The sequence below is a fragment of the Epinephelus moara genome, chromosome 4 (assembly GCF_006386435.1).
Source record: "Epinephelus moara isolate mb chromosome 4, YSFRI_EMoa_1.0, whole genome shotgun sequence".
In the NCBI taxonomy this organism is placed as follows: Eukaryota; Metazoa; Chordata; class Actinopteri; order Perciformes; family Serranidae; genus Epinephelus; species Epinephelus moara.
Window position 1 is genome coordinate 31,356,092 of NC_065509.1, and position 24,398 is coordinate 31,380,489.

Below are 24,398 nucleotides of genomic sequence, written 5' to 3' on the forward strand. Positions count from 1 at the left end.
TTTGGAAAGCAATGCAAAGCAAACCCAGCCAACTCTGCTGGACTGAAGTTGGAAAGCAGCCTGAATCCGTATGGCTTTACTCAAAATAACCCTGAAATATTCTGATATCATTCATGATTAAAACTTTTCGTAAAACTGAGTGACAATCAACTAACTTTAATCTGGATTTTCGGGGGATTTCCTGGAGCTGAATTTTTCCTGCACAGCTTTGGGACTTACAGCCGTGCCTTCAATTGAAATAATTGTGTCTCTCTTCTTTCCTTCTCCATGTTTGACAGACCTTCCGCCTCCGGCCACAAGGGAACGCCCTCCAGGGTGTAAGACAGTATTTGTCGGGGGTCTGCCTGAGAACGCCACTGAGCAGCTCATCGTGGAGGTCTTTGGACAGTGTGGGGATATTGCCGCCATCAGAAAGAGCAAGAAAAACTTCTGCCACATCCGATTTGCTGAGGAGTTCACTGTGGACAAGGCTCTCCTCCTCTCTGGTAAGATACCTTACCTCTTTTAAGTACTTGGGTAAAATATTCCATCCTGTGTGATGTCTTTTTATTTGAGAAGGAACGCTTTATGTTTAGCAAACCCTCTGTTACATATACAGTTTGTTATTTTATGTCACAGCCTCACTGCTGTGCAACGGAAACCCCAGCAAACCTCAACCTTGTTTTTAGGTATTGGTTTACATTGGGCTTAAAGGTCAGAGGATAACAGCTTTCTTTCTTACTGACCTGGACAATATTGAATCTGTAGAGACTGCTTGTATTGTCAGTCCACTGCTATCATTGCCGCAGCACTGCTTCACCTCAGGTGGAGGAAGAATGATGAGCTGTTAACCTTTACTCTGATGGAAATGAAAGGGCTGATATCCATCATTCAGCACTACAATTCTCCAGCCTCACACATGCACCCGGTACCATCTGACAGATGGATAAATAGATGGAGGGGATGGATGGACAGGTAGATGGAAAGTTTGCTGCATTCCATACAAATAGTTTGGAAGTGAACAGTGGATATGAAGGAACAAGAGTGTCGTACGGGTTTGGAAGCCAGATTAAGACGAAATTAATGGACTCCTGCTACTTTATCAGTCGCAGTCCTTTGTGAATATTCACACATTTATTATTGGTGCTTCTCTAACTTAGCTGTATTTCCTACATCTGTGTATAGCTTGTATAATTTCATGACTTTGAATATACAGCTGCAGTTTTGTCTTCCTCTTTTGTTCAGTGTTACCTCGTGTGTTTTATGGTCCTTACACGTCCTGCACTTGGTGCGTAAATCCGTCATTGTGTAAATGGAGTAAATTAGCTGCAATTTAACAGGTCAAAAATTCTCCTGCACCCTTTATCACAAAAGTAAAAGACCATGGCGGATTAATGAAGACTTGTGAACAGATGTACAGTTGATTTTGGGAAACTAAAAAAGAAGGAAGGGTCATTATGTCATTATCTGACAACATTACAATTGTGTATTTGTACCAGATTTTGGTGCCACTTCTATAGAAGTAAATGGGGCAGACGTGGCAAGTCTCACTATTACTCACTGAAACATGCTTCCACAAATAAAAGAGCACACATTACGTGATGTTTGCTGATGTCTCGATCTAAATGTGCATGTTTGTTTTCCTAGTTATTGGTCTCCAAACAGATTCATGGCTCTGTCCTGCGACTGCATGTAGCTCAACTTACATCATGATACATGACCAAACAGGGCCTGTCATATTGTGACTGACTGGACTGCATTTATAACCACATCAATTTATTAATGACTCTGATTATATCATACCAGACTCAATATGGCCTGTCAAAGTTAGGTAAACATTCTTAAGTGAAACTAGTATTTCAAGAACTTCGTAAGGGAAACAAAACATATTTTTGGCTGAAGAATCATTATAGTAATTATGACAAAACTTTTACACAAATGTCTAACAGGATAAAATTATTAAGTGCTGACCTTTTATATCCAAAGGTCAAAGGTCAACTTCACTGTGACATCATAATATTCTGCAAAAATACTTTTCTTGCCATTATTCAACATCATTTCTCAGTACCAGAAGAGGAGACATTTAGCCAGATACTGAATGGGTGACACTAATCTTGAAACTGTGCTGCTTGTAAAGATCATCTGTGCTGCTGTAGGGAAGATGTGTGTGAGGCATCCATGTTTTCACAGACCTTTCCCTTGGCCAGTGAGTCAAAAGGTAATTTGGGACACTGATAAAGACTGGTGCCTGAGGCATACGACCATGAGGCGGTCATTCTAGTTTATTTTGTGGAGGCATTTTGTGGAAGTCAAAGGTGAAACAACACAGAGATGATGGGTTACAGTGAGACTTGTCAAGTTCGCCCCATTAACTTCAACAGAAGTGGCACCAAAGTCCGTCATCAGTGCAAAATTCGAATGCTGTCGCTGATGTAATGACCTTTCCTGTTTTTTTAGTTTTCTTGGCTCAAGTAGGGAAGTGGTGGTGTAAAGGTTGGAGAAGCGTGCTTGTGACTGCATCATCCATCAGATACATCTGGGAGGGTAAAATTGAAAAGAAGTGCAGGGTTTATAGTTAATGTTAGGTGTTAATGGCCAAACCTGCTGTAGACTGTTGGATTAAACCTGTCGTTACCATCCCTGAAGCATCTCCCCGATGAATCATACGTGATCAGGCTTTATTATGCTTTAATATTCCCCACAGTAACTGTTTTCTTCCTTTTACTTTGTGATGCAGAGCAATGGCATGCTACGCACATACTTATAGAACTTGAGTTACATCACGGTAACCTCTAATTCACCTTGTCTCATTACAGAACAGGAAACTCTTTTTGTGTTGTCGCTATGTTTACATTCTTTTATTTCCTGTGATGGGGAGTGGGGTTTGCGATGAGCAGAAGGGTTCACAGTGGAGATGCCTTTGCTAGATGTGTGTTACTGAGAAGGAGCCCTTTTTTCAACTTACTGAAAGGTGTTTTTACTGTAAACAATCCACCGGCATCAGAAACTTAAAAGTGGCATTTGTGTGACAGCTCACAAAGAGCCGTTCTGTCACTCAACTTTTTTTCACCTGTCTATATAATTAGAGTCACAACAGTCACCCTCTACCTGGAGGGAACCCATTTACCAATAAAACTTTGGAGGATAGAGGTATTACACCTCTTCAAGATAATTCAATAAACTACCTTTTGTTCTACTTCAGAGTGAGGTCAGCTTGTAAACTGTGACGGGGCAATAAACAGGGATTCAATTTGGTACTTTGAGAAATCCAAATCATCCATCCATCTATCCATTTTCATCTGCTTATCCGGGACCAGCAGGCTAAGCAAAGCACCCCAGATGTCCCTCTTCCCAGCAACATTTTCCAACTCCTCCTGGGGGACCCCAAGACATTCCCAGACAAGTTATGTAATCCCTCCAGCTTGTTCTGGGTCTGCCCCGGGCCTCCTACCAGTGGGACGTGCCTCGGAACACCTCTGATGGGAGGTGTCCAGGAGGCATCCTGATCAGATGCCCAAACCACCGCAACGGACCCCTTTCAACGCGAAGGAGCAGCAGCTCGACACCCCACGGAGGAAACTCATTTCGGCCGCTTGTATCCGCAATCTCATTCTTTTGGTCACTACCCAGAGCTCATGACCATCCAAATCATCAGTATTTACATTTCAGTACAACAGTGGACCCTGCTGCACATTTCCTAAATGTTTATTACCACCTTTCCGTTACAGACAAAACATTAGTCTGTAAGTCTGGCTGGCAGGCCTGACTGCAGCTATCAGTATCATAGTCCTGCATTGGAAACTCCCTTATGATATCTCAAGTATTCATTGGCTTCGGAGCTTTTTGGACATTTCTTAACTGGAAGTAGCAAGACGCAGTGATGCACGACGAAACACTTTTTTCATGTGACACACTTGATATCTTACTTAAAGGATCTTCTGTCTAAATAAGGATGCTCTGTGTTATTGCTTCACATCATGTTGGTTAGTGGAAGAGACAGAAGAGGGCCATCGACAATCTGTTGTAAAGTCTTTGTTTATGTTGCAATAAAATACATGTGATAAAAAAGTACTAAGAGCCATAAAAGCTTGGGATAAGCACACATTTGCTCAAGCTGAGACTTGCTTAGATGTGTATTCAGCTCAGTTTGCCAGACCGATTTCTACACCTTATACAATTTGCTCTATTTCAATCTGAATACACCATTATACTGAACAATCACTGTTTCTTTGCTACAGATGGAGGCCATGACATGAGGCCATGACATTGTTATATGTCAGTATGTCATAAATATGTCAATATTTATGTAACTTGGCCAAGGTTATCGTGAGACAGTATCTTTACCACCAGGAAGTCTATCTCTGTTTTTCAGTTACTGCTTGAGCTCTATGCTCCCTGACTCATAGTATCACCTGCTCTCATCATCACCCTTATGGGGTAACACCACCGGACAAATTAATTTGCTCACATTTAAGACCCCTCAACCTTCGAGGTGCTGCTTTCACTGCTCCTTGAGAAGAGGAGGTGTCTCTGTTCATCATGTGACACAGGCTTATGATTTTTTTTTTATCTCCTTCCAGCAGCTTCTCCTGCACAGACGCCTTAAATCTCTCGATGTGAATGGCTGGCCATATATTCCCTCCTCACAAAGCTCATTTAAAAGACCAGCCACTGCAATAATACCCTCTGCATTATTTAATGTGCGTGTGAGTCTGTGTGTGATTTCATCTACCTCTTCCCTACAGTAAGACTGGAGCTATAAGTCCATATATTAGCCAGATGACAGACCTGTGTAGCTTTCTCATAAATACTACTTTCAGTAACACTCGGGCCTCTTCTCCCAAAACACAGTCACACACACACACACACACACACACACACGCACATTGCTACAGCAGCCTCGGCACACTGAAGTCTCCCTTTATGAAAGATTGAGGTAAACCGAGAGCCTTCAGCAGGGAGAGCAGACTTGAGAAACAACTCAAAACTCACACTCATATCTCTCTACTGCTCGCACCGACGCCCAACTTTATCTCCACTTTTCTCCGATGAGAGTGTGTGTTCATATGTAGTCGGAGGAAAGGCTGGCCCAGGGCTTTCTAAGGCTACATCCACAATAAAAGGTTTTCATTTTAAAACAGTGTTTCAAAACAAAATCATATTAGTGTGGATGTTGCTTTAGGCTGATGACAAAAGATGTCGCCTTGGGGCCCTAACTCACCAAACCAAATGTCAGCTGTTGGTCAATATCGGGCTGTCCGTTAGCATCTGTCGCCATAGTTTGGGCAGTGTGTCCCACACCATTGCCACAAGTTGGCCCATGTCTGTTCTTTTTTGGCCAATGCAGCATGTGGACTCGATGCTGGAGACAGCAGGGCTCCGTTCAGCTTCCTGCACGAGAAGAGAAATGGAAGAGAGGAAAGCAAACAAATGACCAAAGTTGAGAGGGTGTGTTCAGGGGTAGCTTTTTGGTCGAGACACAAGTGGCGCAGCAGTCTGCTGTCATTGCCACTAGTTCTTGATATCAATGTTGTGTGTCTGGGCCATTAGGCTACATCCACACTAATACGTTTTTGTTTTAAAACACATAACTATGCTATACTTACAGTTAGCCAGCATTTTGAAACTCCTAAAACGCAAACCTTTGAAAACACTGATGACTCTTTTTAGCTTGAAAACTCCAGGGTTGCATTTTAGTCTGGACGGGATGAGACTTTGAAAACAATGATGTAGACATCTATGTCCACTTCCTGATTGGATCTTATCATGTCGAGCCAAAACATTGTAGCTAGGTTTTTAATGATGTATTCTTCATGTGTGCGTACTCCTTTTCCATGGCCATAGCTCCCTCCTGTCATAGATAATTCACCTGGTGGCACAGTTAGCACTGTCGCCTCACAGCAAGAGGGTTCCTGGTTTGATCCCGGGTGTGGGAGACATGCAGGTTAACTGGTGACTCTAAATTGTCCGTAGGTGTGAATGTGAGTGTGAATGGTTGTCTGTCTCCATGTGTCAGCCCTGCGATAGTCTGGCGACCTGTCCAGGGTGTACCTGCCTCTCGCCCAATGTCAGCTGGGATAGGCTCCAGCCCCCCTGCGACCCTCAAGAGGATAAGTGGTTAGAAAATGGATGGATGGACGGTTATGCTGTGGCATGGCAACTTAAAGTAGATGCAATTAAGGCACCTTAGCTGAAAAAACAGTACCATCAGATCACTCTAAAGCGCTCCCAGCTTGGTGTTTCTTGAGGAGCACCTGGCATCTTCAGCTGGGGAAAAAAAATGCTGTGGTGGACATGTAGCCTTAGTATGAATGGTGATTATTTCTGAAATGGTGCTAAAACACTTGTATGTAGGGAGATTGTTTTCATTTTAAAACACTGTTTTAAAGTGAAAACGTGTTAGTGTGGATGTGGCCCAAAGCTTGTTTCCCAGTTTGTCAGTTCACACTGTTCTGTAAACGGCCCAGTCTCTCACAGATCATTCAGACCAATCAATTAACAAAATGAGTGTGATTGCTCTCCATGCCCACACACAGGCACTGGAATGAGCTTTGAGTGTCAGGTGGGAGGCAGTGGGGCAATCCTGGGCTACTGCTGTAATTAGTGTCTCACACTTGTGTACATACAGAATTAAAAGCTCAAGTGACTTGCTCGGCTTTTTGGCTTTTGTCTGTCTAGTACACACAGACACACAGTGAGAACAAAGAGGATGTGTAGATCACCTTGTTCCTTCCTATCTGAAAGAAAATGAGGACAACCTGATCAATTTAGCCTTGTCAGATACCTGTGTGAGTGTGCACGTTTGTGTGTGTCCCTTTTGTCTTCCTATCTGTGTATATCTGCCTATTTGTGCTTGTTATTCTGCTTGTGCTTATCTCTGTCTTTTTACTGTACATCAGAATCAGAGTAGGTGTTGATAGAAATGGATATTTCACCCTGTTGCAACTCTCACCCAATCAATGAAATGCCTCAGTTATCTTTTATTTCCTGTGTTTTTTCTCTATCTCTACAGGTTACCGTATTCGTTTGGGCTCCAGCACAGACAAAAAAGACTCCGGTCGGCTCCACGTGGACTTCGCCCAGGCCAGAGACGACCTCTATGAGTGGGAGTGTCGGCAGCGCATGTTGGCCAGAGAGGAGAGGCACCGGCGCAAGATGGAGGCGGATCGCCTCCGGCCGCCCTCCCCTCCTCCCATCGTCCACTACTCAGAGCACGAGTGCAGCGAGCTTGGAGATAAGATCAAAGGTTTGTAGACAAACATTAAACCTGCAGACAACCTGAGTGCACTCAGAGTATGCCGCCACAATGTATGCAGCCAGTAAGAGTTTGCAGCTTCAGTGGCCAACTGAACAGAAACATGGAACAGCTCTAACCATTTCACATTAGGCCTAAGACTAACAAGCCTAAATTTGCCATTGTCATTAGCCATGCTAGCGCCATGCCTTTAAGATGGCAATGTCAGTCGGTTGGTCCATACACCCTCCTCCTGCAGCTCTCTCTTATGTGCTCAAAGCCACACTCACCAGATGACCACAGGCGTATGCACTCAGTAACCTGGTGTTTCCAAGAAATTGATTTATTTAACCCTGTTTCATTGTAGAGTTGCCCTGCTCTCATTTTCTGTTTATTAGACCATAACTGAGACAAGAATTAGCAATCTAGCCACAATCGGGAGAAGCACCTTCAGTCAGCGGCTGTGGCAGCTCAAATTTAGCCAGCACAAACCCCCCCCACCCAAAGCTGGGTTTCACAAATGGTTAGTGGCCAGCAGCAGGGCGGGTTCTAACCTGTGTAACAGCAACAACAGAACGTTTGCTGATCTGGTGGGGAGTTGGGGATTTGGGTTGCTGCATCCAGTGACTTCCACCAATGATTTCTGCAACCAATAACTTCCAGAGCTGCTGCCAGTTCTCCCCTGATGAGGTGGTCTGCAGCAGCGGGGAGTGAGGTGAAGGACACACTGTACTTTGAGGCCTTAGCTAACGTTTGCTGCATAAAAAGCGACAGCTAAAGGCTAAACTATTAGCAACATTTTCTCTTCACATCTGAAACACTTCTGCAATATTGACAAGTGTATTATTGCATTTATTCTCTGGTTCTATTTTTGATTTTTCTTGTATGGGTTGCTTTGTTGAACAGCCAATAGGAATGCCCTCTATCTGAAATGACCTGTGATTGACCAAAGTTACCCGACATGGGCTACATTTTCTACAGACAGAAAACAGAGACAAGAGGAGGTGCAGAAGTCCATTTTTCTTTCAGTCCACTTCAATTACAACATGCTCAACATTTATTATGTGATTTGTGCCCAATGACGCCACAATAAAACTGCCTACCCCAGCTTTAACATGTCAAACATCACATGTGCTTGACATTAGCACATTAGCATGCAAATATTAGCATTTAGCATTAACATTCCAGCAGTTTCTGATTCTGATTCTAAACACAACCCGTCTCTTTTCTGTGTGTCGATACAGCATTGTGTGTTGGGCTCAGACCGCTGCTAAAACATAAATAACCTGCACTCAATACTGTGCCTGATGAACACACCCTATGTAGACAGAACATGCCGCTTTTACTGCGCCTCCTGTGTAGAAACAGTGTTTATCTTGTTGCTTGATGACTTAAACGATCAAGGGATTATCAAAATTGTTGCTGATTAACTTTCTGTTGATTCACTTACCAAATAATCACCTAAACCTTTCAGCTAAAATTAAAATAACACGTTCAAAATGTAACCTGACTCAGAGCATTCAAATGTGGACAACCATGCAGGGACGAAAATATGTTTAAATTGAATCTAAATTTATTTAGAGCCAGCAGCGACTGTAATCTAAACATACTTGACATTTCATTAAGTGTTCCTCAGTGTCTGCAGACTTTTTCTCATTTGAGTGTCGTATACTTCTGCTTCCTACCGAGAATTTAAAGTGACTCCATACTTGTTAATCATATTCCTTGACTGTGAGGAGTTGTGCTATAATTTGAAATATTTAAATGCTCTGTGTGGTTGAGTATAGTTCCCATCAGTGTTCAGAGCACATATAAGAAGAGGGTGGGCTGAAGGGGCCTCTGGGATGTGAGAAAATCTTGTTGAGCCATTTAAATTCTTAATGTAATCAAACCTCCATGGCAAGAGATTCCTTGTTGATCCCCAGTGACATTCTTGTCCTTTCTCTCTTTACTGTAACATTAAAACTAGGAAGGCGCTCACTCTGAAATAGCTGAAGAGATCCACTAGATCTGGAGTGGAAGGTAGATGCCTTCAATTTTTATTCATGTCTTCTAACTGGCTACTTAACAACCACCACTGTCAGAACTGTGGAGGAAAGGTCAATGTTTTTCATTTTCTAGTGATTACACCGACTTTGATTTGATTGCTCAATTCACACATATTTTGGAGTCAGTTTGAATAAAGAAATGAAAGCATGGCAGAACAAAATTAATTGAGAAAAGTTAGTGGATGAGTTCCCAGGAAAATAATATTTTTGCAACACCATTTACTGGGATGTTTTACAGATTTAGATTTTTTTTTTTCTTGCAGCTGTTCACAGGGATTCTTTTGGTTGTTTACTCAATGACACACTCTGCAGTATAGTATCTCTTTGTCTGGTAGAATTGTTATGGTCGGGATAGTTTTCTGCAAATTCAAAGTTACTATCCCATCTGTTCTTTGTCAGAATAGCTTTGACTTATGGATGGATAGAAAAACACAGCCAAACAAAGAGGCCAGAAGTTTTCTAATGGGGTATTTATTTCTGATAAACCAAGTAATAAATTCTTGTATTTCAATTTGTGTATTTATGCTTGGGTAATGCCTCAGCTGAAGACCCATTAAATGAGAATCTGAATCCATCTGGCCTCTGGCCATTGTCAGTGATCGAATACCACTAATATTCCTCCAGATTGTCTATTAATAATGCCGCTGCAGGGAGCCATGTATTATGAGACCCGTGTCTGCCTATAAACAAACAGGAACACCTCAGGGATTCATGAGATAACACCTTGATTCAATATCTGTTGCTGTGATAGATCATCATTCATGCAAGCAGTGTGATGGACCCCACTGTGTGCCTGTGTGTGTGTGTGTGTGTGTGTGTGTGTGTGCCTTTGAGAGAGACAGAGAGAAATTGAGAGCATCTGCAGAACGCAGCTTAAATAAATATAAACCTCCCCAGCTGCTCGATCTGTAAAGATGCTAAGTAATGTTTATGTGTGTGTGTGCATGATGCATGTGTTTTGCGCACTGACGTCTACGTGTGGGAGCGTGTTCCCTCCTGTGCTCCTCCGACTCGTAAGCAGCCCAGCGAGGCCGTAGAGGACAGGACAACCACGGTGGAATAATAACAATAGCAATCAATAAAGTCTCCTGACATCATCTGATTATTCACCAGACAAAGCAGGAGTACTGCTAAACAACCTGAGCTTTGTAAACAGTAGCTATATAAAACCATACTCACCTTTTCTGTAGACACTTGGCGAGGGTTGTTTACCGGAGATATTTATAGGAAAGACAGGAGTTGATTGATTTTACCCTGACACTGTTCTTCTTATTTAACCTCCTGCTCTTTTATGCTCAGCGTATAGATATGATAATTTGTCTCCTCGATCATTTATGTAATCCATTCGCTTCCTTTCATGGCAATAAGTTCTTGAAGTTATTTTCATCTCATCATCTTCATGTCCTCATTCTTTCTCCGGAGACACTTGTGTGTACGACCTGGAGACAAACCAGCAAACAACTCCAATAGATGTTGCTACGACAGCTACGACAAACATTAAAGTAATGTACACACATTAATTACATTGAACTTCAGCCATTGAGATGATTTTTACCACTTGTCCTCCTTCGTGAAACACTTTTCTTGTGCGTACGTTGTGAAATATTTTCCTTATTTTAGCTGATGTTGAACTTGTTGCCTCCTGCATGTTGCTGATCATCAAATGGTTCCAGAGTAAATCTGCAGAGGCAGCTTTTCTTTGCTCCTGATGACCCAAACTCTTTCCTTCTGTCACCTTTTTGGCCAGGCAAAACTTTAGTTGGCAGAGGCTGCTCTGTTATTGTACTGCTGTGTTATCGATTTTGGCCACATTTCTTTTTCTCCTTTCCTCCTCCCCCTTTTATTTAACTTTCTACGTTCCTCCTATCTTGTGCAAGTGTCTGAGAGTAACCTTACTTGGCCCTCTGTCATTTAATGTAAAGTCCCACGCCAAAAAAATCTTGGTGTAATCTTTGATTCTGGTGTAAAATTTAATAAACAAAAACTCAGTTGTCAGCACTAGCTTCTGCCATCTTAGGTTACTTGCAAAATTAAATTTGTTCCTGCCAGTGAGAGATTTGAAGACCTGGGGCGCCCACTAGCTCATCTGGTAGCGCAGGTGCCCCTTGTTCAAAGGCTGTGTCTTTGCCGCAGTGGCCACAGGCTCTAACTCATGGCCCTTTGCTGCATGTCATCTCTCCCCTGTTCACACTATAGCTGTTCCACTGAATAAAGACTAGAATATACTATACCCCAAAAAATATTTTAAAAAAGATTGGGAAAACTTAAAGGGATAGTGCACCCAAAAATGAAAATTCAGCCATTATCTACTCACCCATATGCCGAGGGAGGCTCAGGTGAAGTTTTAGATCAATTATGTGTTTTTTTTTTGTGGACGTTTTAATCTGGGGCGCCGTCAGCCTGCATTAGGTGGAGTTGTGCTGCTACCCACTCTCCCCTGGGATCTCCGCAAGTGTTGTGAGGACTCTAAAACTTCACCTGAGCCTCCCTCGGCATATGGGTGGGTAGATAATGGCTCATTTTTGGGTGCACTATCCCTTTAAGTCCACGTTTTATTCCCCCTACCCTCAATTATTGAAATTCCCTCTATGTAGGAATCAGTCGGTCAGCCCTATCTGACCTGCAGCTTGTTCAGCATGCGGCAACACTTCTCACTGCTACCAGGAAGAGAGAACATATCTCCCTTTACTGGTCTCTCTTGACTGGTTACCAGTGAAGTACAGATTAATGTAGGAATTCTTTTACTTGTCCTTAAAATACTGCATGGACTAGCACCAGGTTACATCTCTTAACCACTCGTCCCCCTATTCCACCTCCTGACCCCTCAGATCTGGTGACCAATCACTGCGCTCCATTCCAGGCACTCAGATAAAAAACAATGGTGTTGGAGCCACAATAACATTCTTTGTATTTGTTTTGGTTCATGTTTAACTAATAGTGACTACATGTAAATAGATGCAGTTTTGTTGTTTGTACACGGGGTGGTGCATGTTGTTTATGAAATAGCGATGATGTGAAGGTGATGAAGGAGACTCCGCCGACACCGTCTTGCTTGTATAGAAAGGTTTATTACAAGAAGTCCAGCATCAAATCAAGCACCTAGGATTACCTGAGAGAGGGTTCGAAGCCAATATGAACTGCTCTAAATAACAGCTCCAACTACACTGATTATATAGGTTGGTTGTTCTTGTAAAAAGTGAGACAAAATGAAACAGATGACAGAGAGACACCCTAGATGGACTTCACCAATCCTTGACGTGGGCCATAAATACCCTCTTGACCTGGGCCATAAATACCTTCTTGACCCTGGGCCCCTAACTGGGCCCCTAACTGATCATCAGACCCAGGACGTCACGTACCATGTAGAACTTCAGATACTACATGCACTAGAGCAGGAAAACAGAGGTAATGTAGGTAAGGTGCAGGTGATGAGCAGCAGGTGTGTCACGGCCGGGGTAAGCAGTTTTTGACCATGTGAAGTGTGGCTGCATGAAGAAACTGGAATTGATGAATAGAAGCTTGGACACTTAACTGTTGAATGGACACTAACCTGTGACTGACTCTGAAACTGTTGAGTAGAAACCTACCTGAGATGAATTACGGACAGACATTCTTTTAACTGTGTGAAGGTGAGCACGTGAAAATAAATGGGTCACTGCACTCAAAGAAATCTGATAAATTGGATGTTGGTTTATAGCTGAACACACGTCAGAAAAGTTCTCCCCGTTCACCCCTCAGAACCTTAAATGTAACGTTCTTTGCTGAAAGACGAAAGACGAACACAAAGGTGTTCAGGCATTTTCAGTTGTCGGCCCTAAAATGTATATAGAACAAAATGATGAAGCGATGACATTTTAATATTCAAAAGGTTAAAGGTCAACTTCACTGTGACATCATAATGTTCTATTAACAACATTTTTCTAGGGGCTATTAGGCGATCACTCAACGTCATATCTCAGGAACAGGAAGTGAGACATTTGGTCAGATACAGAAATGGTGACACTAATTTTGGGTGTGCTGATCATATAGATTTCCTGTGCTGCAGGGGGGTAAGATGTGTGTGAAGCACCCATATTTTTATGAATATGGATGAATACTGTAAGTGCAGGTTGACTGGTTCGTAGAGTTAGACAACCATGAGGCCATAATTCTAGTTTTAAAATGTGCTCTTTAAATAAACCTGACTTGCCTTGACTTTCTTATGTAGTCTCCTTTCTCCTTGACTTCTGCCCAGACTTTTTATTTATCTATTTTTATATAACCTTATTTTTTTACCAGAAGTAAAAGACTTACTGAGATTAGAAAGCTCTTTCCAAGAGTGTCCTGACAAGACAGGCAGCATCACAAGTAACACAGTTGCAGACATATAACAAACGTATAACAATTTAAAAAGGAAACAATGAATAAATTACAGACTTACAAGACATCAAAAAAAATTCTTCAAACATAAAAAACATCTACAGACAGATGTGCCCTCGTCCAAGTCATTTAGAATCATCTAAAATGAGTCCAATGAGACCAGCTCCCAAATATTAATATTCCATAGCAACTGTTTAAGGTATAGGTGGACAAGTCACACCATCTAACCCGTACATGCAGAGAGCAGTGTATGCTGCTGATAGTAAATATACTGAGGCAAATTTTCTCTTTATCTCACCACACTCATATTGACCCAGACTTCATCTCCTCCCTTCTTCCTTAGATGACAACAAGTTTCCCGAGGCGGTACATGTGCTGTTGACCTGGCTGGAAAGAGGTGAAGTCAACCGCAGGAACGCCAACAACTTCTACTCCATGATCCAGTCGTCCAACAGCCACATCCGGCGGCTGCTGAGCGAGAAGAGTCAGCACGAGAAGGAGGTGGAAGAGGCCAAAGACAAGTTCAAGACGGCGATGGTTACCATACTCGCTCAGTGTGAGTCCTCTCAGCACAGTCACACAGTGCATGTATATGTAGTTTAAGATGTCACTGGGTCAGTAGCTTCATGTGAGTTTACGGTACAACTCACCTACCATAGAGCATGTATTAGTTTGCCTTTTTTAAAAACATTTTTTTAAATGCAGTTTACATGCAAAGGGCAATGCGACCCATAATCACATTTCCTTCTGCCCCTCCCACGCACATTTACCAGCAAGCGATTCATGTCGCATCACCAGCAGCAACATTTACTAACAACACACAAGTCACATCAGTGAAAGTGTCTTTGCAAAAAGCATCATCTTTTAGTTTACAAAGCATAGCATCACAACTTTTTAAATTTGGTTGGTTAACAGCTTCACAGCTGTATTTAATGATCAGCAAGAGACCAGTCATCTGACTGACCTATGACTACAGGCAGTTCCAATAATCATGCTGTGATTAAAATTTTAAAAAGCAAATACTTTTCCACTATTTGAAGGTCATCGGATCACAAAAAGACCCTCGTTTGTTTGCCTCGACAAAAGATGCAATTATTGCCACACTGTAGCACCACCACACTAACAAAACAGATCAAAATAAAAAAGATCACACTGAAATTACTGGTGACACACTTTACATTCATGAGCAAGCCTTTGAAATTTTATTTGAGCAGGCCGAGCCATTTGGGGACCAAATAAAAGGATCTTTGATTTTAACTAATGAAGCTTTTATGTCTCACTTCACAGTTCATGCTTGTGTAAAAGGGGAAACTCAGGACAAGTGTCATAAAAGCTTTGACCACCATGTGTGACAAACTGTAACTCTAGTACACTTAACAGTTATCACACCAAATGTCTGTACAATCTCCTGTCAGATACCACAGAATTACATTATAGTCAGGGGGGACATATTCACCAACAACTGTTCCAGGTTTTCATTAATGTTAGACTTTACTGCATCTCCAGTGAACAACACTTGGTGGCTATGAACACCATTTACTGTTTGTGCTCTGTATTCAGAGATGTTTTGTTCCTATTTGCCTCATGATGAAGGACAAATTGTGTCTTCACATGGAAAATTGGCCACCAGTCACAGAAACAGGATATTACCCGGGAGCTCACAGGTTAAGGAGCGTGCAGGCTCTTTGAGTGCGTCCCTCTCAATCACACATACATGAACTCGGTAAACAATTTCTCGTATGTCACAGCCCCCCGGAGAATAGCGCACCATCCAGAAGAATTTACCATTCGGTTATTGCTATACTTGGGTAACAGGTGCAATCGACCACGCTGCACTGCAGTAATTCCCATGACACTCTGCAGTCTGCCGTTTTATCACAGGTCACCGCTCTGTACACGGCATATCAAATGCTCAAATACCCAGAGAGAAATACCATGACATAAATACGCTCTAACCCACACATTTTCACACATACACTTACCAACATACTCTCCTTCACTCAGTCTCTCACACACACACACACACACACACACACACACACACACACACACACACACACACAGAAAGCGAGCAGTACTTTGCATTAATGATAAATACAGCATAAAAACATGTATAAATTATGTATAAAAACAGTATTTTTGCAGGACACATACAGTGTTTCAGGTTAAATTGTGCTAGTAAAGACTGACTAAGACAAAAATAAACTTGAGGCAGATGATGTCTTCCTGATGGCAGATGTAAAATTAAGCACACAAGAGTGGGCTGTAATGACTTAAGCCATACTTTCATTACTGCTATGTCTGCTGCTGCTGTCTCCAGCCAAAGCAAAGGTGTACTGGCTGTTTATGACCAAAACACATAGACATAAGAAGAAACTAGAGACGTGCACTCAGTAGAGTTAAGATCTACGCCAGACGGCTGCTCGAGCTGATCGCGGCCACTCCAGATAATTCTTGTAATTTCAGCAGGCTCGCCGGAGCGCATTTCAGAAGCATCCCAGAATCTGATAAAATACATGCCTCATCTTTTTTTGATGGAGCCGCCGCGTGTTGCACAGAGCAGATGGAGTTTTTCCGCTAATAGGCACTGTATGTGAAATATAGATACAATATAATTATGGGGATGGATGTATTTTTAATGACTGAGACACAGCCAGAAATCTTTGATTCATGTTGTTCATGGCTGGACTTTTGATGGTATTAACTTTGTCTGCAGGATACAGCACAACAGAGTCGGAAATAACAATAAACACAATTAAAACAGACAAAAAAAAGAAAATATTCAGATACATACACTACTTACTTATTATAGAAGTGGAAATATCAAAGAAAAATGACCAAAGTAACACAATCTCCCGGTCTACAACATTGAGCCGACAAAATGATCCACCTCCCCTTAGTCAAGATGGCGACAAGGATAACAAAACGAGGAGGTAATTCATCTTGTATTGCAGCGTATTGTGCCGAACTTTATTGGATTATAACATATGGGGTATGGAATTATTCTGCAGATGCTCAGGTTCAAAATTAGGCCAAACTTTTCTATGGATGTCAGTTTGTGAGTCATGACGAAGGCCAAAATTTGGCCTGCAACAGACGGCAAGGCTTGTTGTTTTGAGCTGAGCAGATTTCTGGAAAGCCTGCTGCCCCTATGGGCCTCTTAAGAGAAGTGAGGAGTCACCAGTCATTCAGTTTACAGGGATAAGATAATCTGGTGTTTCCTCTTATTCTGAAAAGTACAATATTTCTTCTTAGCCTTGTACATGACTATGAAAACGAATATTCCACTAATATTCCCGTTTACATGCAGCTGTGCATTCTCAGATCAAGGTGCCATAACATGTCCTTTATCATGTCAAAATATAAATGAAGAACAGCTGGAGCCGCTTGTCTGTTTGCCTCTTTGCATCAAAATAGGCTTTTTTCAAAACTACCTACCGGTGGCGGACTTGTTCGACCAAACACAGTCTCCCTCTGTCATTCCGTCAACCACCTTCTTGTAAAGGTTGGTGTTGCAATATTTGGGCATATCCAAAAACCTGTTGATATCCAAGTCTTTCATAATGTTTAACAGTAGGTGTGTTTCTCTATCAGACCAGAAATGTGCACTTTTCTTTTAGGCCTGCATCTCTGCCCCAGCCTTGCAAACATTTGGCGAGTTGGTTTGTGTACAATCCATTCATGACAACACACAGAGCCCTGGTAAACAGGCAAGAGGCAGTGTGAGATGCATATTCTGAATGCACTGTATACATGTCCACATAATGGTATTAAAAGCCGATAATATTTGCATGTCCTACATGTCTTCATTGGAAAATGCTAAATTTGGAGAAAGGCCTATTTCAGAAATATACTTTACACATGACCGTATCAAATTCAGAATCGTACGCAATGATGGTATAAACCAGTCAATAGAACAGGTTTTCCAACATTTGTGAATCACCACAATGACGAGAGGTCCTAGAGCATACAGTCATCTAAGGTAGTGGTTCCCATCTGGTCCAGCCACAGGGTCCAGATTTCTCCTTAGTCATTGGTTCAAGGTCCACACAGTTTGATACATTAAGCATCATGCTTGTGTTTGGCCATCTAGTTTGCTGTCTCTGTCAAGTAGCTGTCGGTTAGTCACTCACTCTACAGCAGAAAACAGCACCTCATAATATCAAATTGGATGGAACTAACTGTTGTAGAATATAGGTATAAAGCATTCATTTTTATTCAATAAGATACAGTTTATGATAAATTACTGTGTTACGTATATTGTATGGACAGATCTTTGGGGATATATGGTTCGGTCTTCTACCCTTTATCGCTTGCATTCATTCAGATTTTTTTATTTTACGCAGCCCTTCTGAACACTCAACACTATGTTCCCTTTTTCCATTTTGTCTGATGCATTACAATATCTTCAACATGTGTTACATGACAAAAGGCACAATAAACTATGAATGGCGAGCTGAACAGCAGAAAACAACAACAGAGAGGATCTGTCCTCTGAGATCCTTGATGCATATTTATTAGCTGGCTTGTACTGCATACATTGTGCTGGTTTCAAAAGGGCAGATTGAAGTTGGTAACAACCTCCCAGAACTTTCTCTTTCTTTGCTTCTGTCTCATTGCATGTCTCTATTTCTCTCTGTCAGTCACCTTCACTCTCTTCCTTTCTGTGTTCCTCCCTCATTAAAGGCCATCCACATCCAACACAATAATCCATACAAACACTTATTTCTATTCATGAGTTTGTCTTTCGCTCGCCGTAGTTCCCACCCATACAAATGCCAGCGCCGAGATTGGTCTCCCATGAGGCGGTTTTATACCCCACACCTGTGAAGAAAAGACACATCCGTATTTACCGGGCTCTGCTTTTGTCAGAGGTGGCTATTGAAGGATATGATATTATAGACATTCTCAATGCTGTCACCTTGAAGAGAATTACCTTTAGTGAAAAGCTCTTGACATTGTTGAGCCTGTTTTGATTGTTTTAAGTAGTCTGTTTACTGAATGCTGTAGCAACAAAACATGTGATCCAATGTCATTTTTCATCTGCTAGCAAAATGTGACATAGGTGGGACAAGAGATCATGCAAAGACAAAAAAACAGAGTCCACACACTAGACGAAGCTCCCATAAAGAACGGAATTACCACAGAGGTGGCATTTCCAATTTCATGCTCTTCATCGGAAAGACATTCCACCAAACACTTTCGGTATGGTACTATTGGAACCAAAAGTAACCCTTCAGACATGGTACCTAGACCCTAGTGTTTCCACTGCAAACAGTACTCTAAAATGTGGGCGGGGTTGTTGTCACTCACTGCTCCGACCAGCACTTACTGTATTTCCTCATTACCGATGACACAGATGGAAGTCTGCACCTCACAGCTCCACCTTTAGTACCAGATCCGGTGCTAGGTACCCTAACAGAGGGGTAACACTACACAATGTTTCCACTGGTACCATACACATCTTTTCACAGTGGAAACGGAAAAAATGCATACCAAACTAAACCATACCGCACTGCTCAGTGAAAACGGGGCTTTAGTCTAGAGTGCAGACTCTATTTTCTGTCTAAGTTGGATTTCCACCATAATTTGGTTAGCTGACAATATTTCCTGCCCCAAAACAGAACAAGCAAGCATTATTCATCAAAGGAGTCCTGTGTATTGGCACCACCATTAGGCTGTCCAGAACTTGCCACTGCCTTGAAGGCACTCCCCCATTTGACAAAGTGCTGATTTCCTATTCCCCACCTGTTTCTGCTAACTGGTCAGGGAATACGAGACCTTATGGCTGTGTCCCTGTTAGCAGGGAAAATGAAAAACCTGACCAGGAGTATTGCTACTACCACAGTCTGTGTCGTGGCCCTAACCACAGCTAGTTTCTGACATGTCTTGCTAGGCTCGACTGCCTTCCATCAAAAACATAGGGGAGGTCTCCTGGGTGCTTCTCTCTCACCAGAGGGATTGTTTCACCACTCAGTGCTCCAGGAGAAGAGGAGGAGGAAAAAGCCCGGTTAAAGCATCCTCTTCCTCTGTTGTCTGAGCTTTACACCCATCCCTCTGCCATGGAAGACAGGTTGTTCTGCTTTGGATTTGACCTGTATGCCCCCTTTCTGGCTGCAGCCAAGGCAGAACTCACCAGTGGGGTTGGGCACTACTTCTGTATAAACAGTTGGGTAATCTGCAATTTGTTCATTTTGTTGCAGTTGGATTTTTGTTTTTTCTGCCAATGTTTTGGACACTTAAAGTTCTCAAAGGAAATCATTTTAATTGATGTCTCCTCCAGCCGACATGTTTTCTGTCCTCTTAAAACTAGCCAAGAGTCATACTGAAGTAGTTTTGTCTATTCTGAGTCATAAAATGAACCATTTTCCCTCCCTGTGTGTCTCTTCACATCCAGGCTTCTTCTAGGCAGTGTACACAACAACAAAGATAAAAATCTAACTTACCAATTGATTGATCTGCCCTTCTTTATAAAAAATATCTTAAAAAAAAAATCCATTTTAAATTTATTTACTTTATTTAACCCATAGTTAACCAGGTCCTGTTGAGGTCAATGATCTCTTTTACAAGGGAGACCTGGCCTAGACAGCAGCACACAAAACCTTACGGCCAAACAACCACACAATAGAAAACATAGAAGATATACAGTAGCATGTAGAAATATTAGAACACCTACGCACAATGACAAGACCCAACAGACTCGTTCATCCTTGTACTTATGGCAGTTTTAAAGCCAGGAAGAGGGACCAGTTCACCTAGTTTCAAATCCTTTTGAAGGTTATTCCAAGTGAATTAAAGTTTGTGTAGTCCACAGTGTCCGCCATGTTGCACCACCATTTTTGTACAGTAACCCAGAACAGATACACCAAACACGAGGCCTTTTTAAATAGGAATTGTGCAAATTTGCAGGAAAGCCCAATCAGTCTTTTTTCAGCATTGGCAGTATAAAAACAAAATTGGTGAGTGCGGCAAAATGCCGCCTACCTACTCTTGTTTATACAGAATGCGCCTTTTTCGGGGCAATGGGGGGCATGAGCAAGTAACAAAATGTGTAGCTCAGCGTGTGATGTAAACAGTGACGTGGGAGGGAAGCTGCGGCTAGTCAGGCGGCGATTCTCTCGTAAATCGGCCCGTTCTTCACCGTCCCCATCATCTGACGGTTAATGGCCTCTTCGTTTGTGAGGGCAAGGAAGGCGCGCAATTCCTTGTCTCCCCAGATGCCCATCTTTACTGTGTCTGTCAGGTTTGCATTTCCCTCTTGCTACTATCTGCTCGCTAATTCCTGCTATCAGCTGTTTCCTGTTTATCCACCGCCAGTGGCTCGCACGTGTGGCATCATCAACAGCTCCTCCCACAAGTCATCAACAGCCCCTCCCGTTGTGGAAGGCCACCTCGGTCTGTTTAAACTAAAAGGGTTCTGCCAATATGACTACCCTACGAGGCGGAAAATTGGGCGCCTCAGATCAACTCGCCACTCCGCCTCAGTGTGTATAAACGCTCGCAGCTGGCCGGCAAAATGGCCCAACATTTGCGGAAAATCTGGCAGTATAAAAGGGGCTACTGGCTCTAGATGGGGCCATTTGCGCTTTCACATCAGCCACCGTAGTAAGCAGCTTCCTCCGGTATGAGCCGAACAGTGATAGAAAAACATAGATCTTTGACATTAAACTGATTTTTTCAGTGTTTTTACCAGTTTAAATCACCTGGCGCGTTGATTCTGGAGAGAAAGAGGCCTCTGTGGCTAATTTGGCTCCCACTAAAAACTTTCTGAATGTCTAAGTCTTAAGTTATGAGAGAAAGCTTGAGCACACATTATCAGGTACTGGGCTAGTGAAATAGCGTTGGAGAAACACTGATTTATAACATGAAACTGCTTTATACAGTGTTTTTACTATGTAATCACCAGGTCCGTTTGTTTCTGAGAGTTAGAGACTTCTGAGGATAATTCAGCTCCTGGTAAAAACCTCCTGAACAATGAACACTGGAGGAATCCTAACCAGGAGTTCGCATGGCCACCACAAAGTTTTAGCTGGTTGCAATCTGCAATCCTCACAGCTAGATGCACCTAAATCCTACACACTGCTCCTTTAAAGTATATAAGACTTTATTTCGGTCAGACCTCAATTTATATTGTGTTCACTAGCTTGTTTGATTAATAATACACATTTTTAATTATGAAGCACATTTAAACACACAGAACATTCATACTGCCAGTGATTGACAAAAAGACAAAGCAGTAGGTTGCTCTTGTCCACCATTCCCCAAGAAGTTGCCTCCTGATCTGCTGTATGGAGGGTTACTACTCCTGTTTTTAGTCTGTTGAGAGGTGAAGCTTCAATCATGTGTCCCATTGTTTGCTCCTCTCCACAAACACATAGTGGGTTTGTGCTGCTCCCCTATCTGTGATCACTGGCCAAGCAGGGGCCGTGGCTGTTCCTGAATCTGCTGAGGGTTGATTTTGTCTTGCTGGGAGGTTGTTGTCAGGGACCTGTTGAATGCAGTCTGACACCAGATGGTTGTTTAAGGTGTCCTCAGACTGCCATTCCTTTTCCCAGGCAGATTGGGTGGAAAAGTTGACTTGTGGGGTCTATCGACCAATGAAACTAAAGTAATCTGAAAATAAATGTAATATTAATACTAACACCTAATACACACACACACACACACACATGCTTAGATACACACATTTTCCAAGGTTTTACTGTAGTGTCTTTTATAACAGCCTCTATATTCGCTCATAATATAACCACGATCACCTTGGAGGGAAATGACAATGTCAATACACCATAATGTAGCCCTGAGCTGATGCAGTCTTAACCCTGAACATATTAATAGTAGGCAGGATGTATGATGTGATGGTGGTAAGATGAGTGGAGTTCTACGGCAAGCTTGTAGTTTCATAATGTTATTGCATTGAGTGATGGAGGGATTCGTTTTAGATGACATGCTGACTTCACCGTCCTCAGCTGTAGTGGAAGACTATCAAATCATTTTCATGTTTTCATGTTCTGTAACTCATGGGTGGATTATGAAACAATGGGCCCCTGGGCCCAGATATACAAAAGGCCCCACTACCTTTCCTACAGAGGAGCAAGACACAAAGATGTTGTTGTTTTGCATCTCTGTTGCTGTGATGCAACTTCTTGTAGTTTTGTGTCTCTGTGGTCATTTTTTTGTCTCTTTGCAGTTCCTTTGCATCTCTATGTGGTCTTTTTATGTCTCTTTTGATCTTTTTCTGTCTCTTTGCAGCTCCTGTGCATCTTTGTGTGGCCTTTTTGTGTCTCCTTTTCCATTTTCCATCTCTCTTTTGATCATTTTCTGTCTCTGCATCTCTGTGTGGTCTTTTTGTGTCTCTTTGCGGTCACTTTATGTCTTTTTGCGGTCTTTTTGTGTCTCTTTGTTGTTATTTTATGTCTCTTTTAATCATTTTGTGTCTCTTTGCATCTTGTTGTGGTCTTTTTGTGTGTCTTTGCGGACACTTTGTGTCTCTTTTGATCGTTTTCTGTCTCTTTGCAGTGCCTTTGCATCTCTGTGTGGTCTTTTTGTGTCTCTTTGTGTTAATTTTATGTCCCTCCCTGGTCGGTGCATGATAATTTGGGTGAGATTGTACAGGTGAAGGTTAGGGTGGCCCTAACACTTTGGGCCTGTGCCTGGTAGGCCCATTCAGTAGTCCATCAATGCTGTAACTTGATGACACCATAAGTGAAAACATTAGCAGCATCTACCGGCCCCTAAACAGCATTTTACATTTTGCATCAGTGTAAATTTGCAGACTTAAATATAGCCTCCAAAATACTACGATGGAAGGGAGGCAGCCAGTCAGCAAAAAACGTTTAAAAAAAGAGAGAGACAGAGTTTATCTTGGCATCTCATGAATGCTGAAGTATTTATGATTCTAAATTAATGCCTGCTGGCCTGGACCGAAATCCCAAAAGTCATTTACTACAGGTGACTAGATTAAAGATTGATAACAGAGTGACTCGACATCAGTTCGCTGCCAAATAGCAGAATATCTACAAAAAGAAAATATCTTTTTTTCCATCTGCTCTTATTGCTTTGTTGGTTGGGTTTCTTTAAAAAGGCTTTTAGGCTGAAAACACTGTTTGCATCGCAGATATGAGGATGATTTGCATAATTGCACTAGATCTGTGAAATAACTGCTGTGACTGAAATAATAAGAAAGGAACTGACTGTATATATGTAGGTATTTATTTTGATTTGCTTTTGTCTGCTGCAGGTCTCACTAGATAATCAGGCACCAGACATGAGATAAACTTTCAAAGACTTTCATTATTCATATATATTTTTGTCTTAAATGTCATCACTATTTTTGTCAGTCTAATGTGAGCTGCATGTTCTCTTGTCACTCCTCTGTAAGCTTCATTATAATGAAGCACATTCAACAAAGTGCATCTGAGCAAACAACAATCGATGTAAGCTGTGTGTTGCCTTACTGTATGACAAACAAAACCAATCACAAACACTCAAAGGCACATCTGCCTCTGAGAGTATTGTTACAGAACAAGATGACAGAGACTTCATTTTAACGTTTGGCTGGTAAACATTTTGAGCATTATGTCCTATATCTCAAATGACTCCCAAAATTAGACCCAGATTTCCTATAAACTCTTTTGCTTTGTGTCACACTGAGGACGTTGCTTCTTTGGCTAAAAGTTTTCTTCTACGCCTCGGGGAAGACAATAAACATGATGGAAGTGTTTTGTTGTTTTTTCATTTGCTTTTGAGTCAACCTACCATCTGCTAGTGCCAAAAACTCT

General features: G+C 42.0%; 1 protein-coding gene across 2 annotated transcripts in view; it reads left to right on the forward strand.

The window, feature by feature from the left end:
* The window catches only part of LOC126388712 (ecto-NOX disulfide-thiol exchanger 2-like), a 264,071-nt gene that overhangs the window by 191,683 nt on the left and 47,990 nt on the right, over positions 1–24,398 (forward strand). For both annotated transcript variants that reach the window (XM_050041965.1, XM_050041966.1), the window contains exons 5-7: positions 279–485; positions 6,992–7,225; positions 13,964–14,176. In XM_050041965.1, coding sequence (XP_049897922.1) covers positions 279–485; positions 6,992–7,225; positions 13,964–14,176 — 654 coding nt within the window. The remainder of the gene's footprint in view (positions 1–278; positions 486–6,991; positions 7,226–13,963; positions 14,177–24,398) is intronic.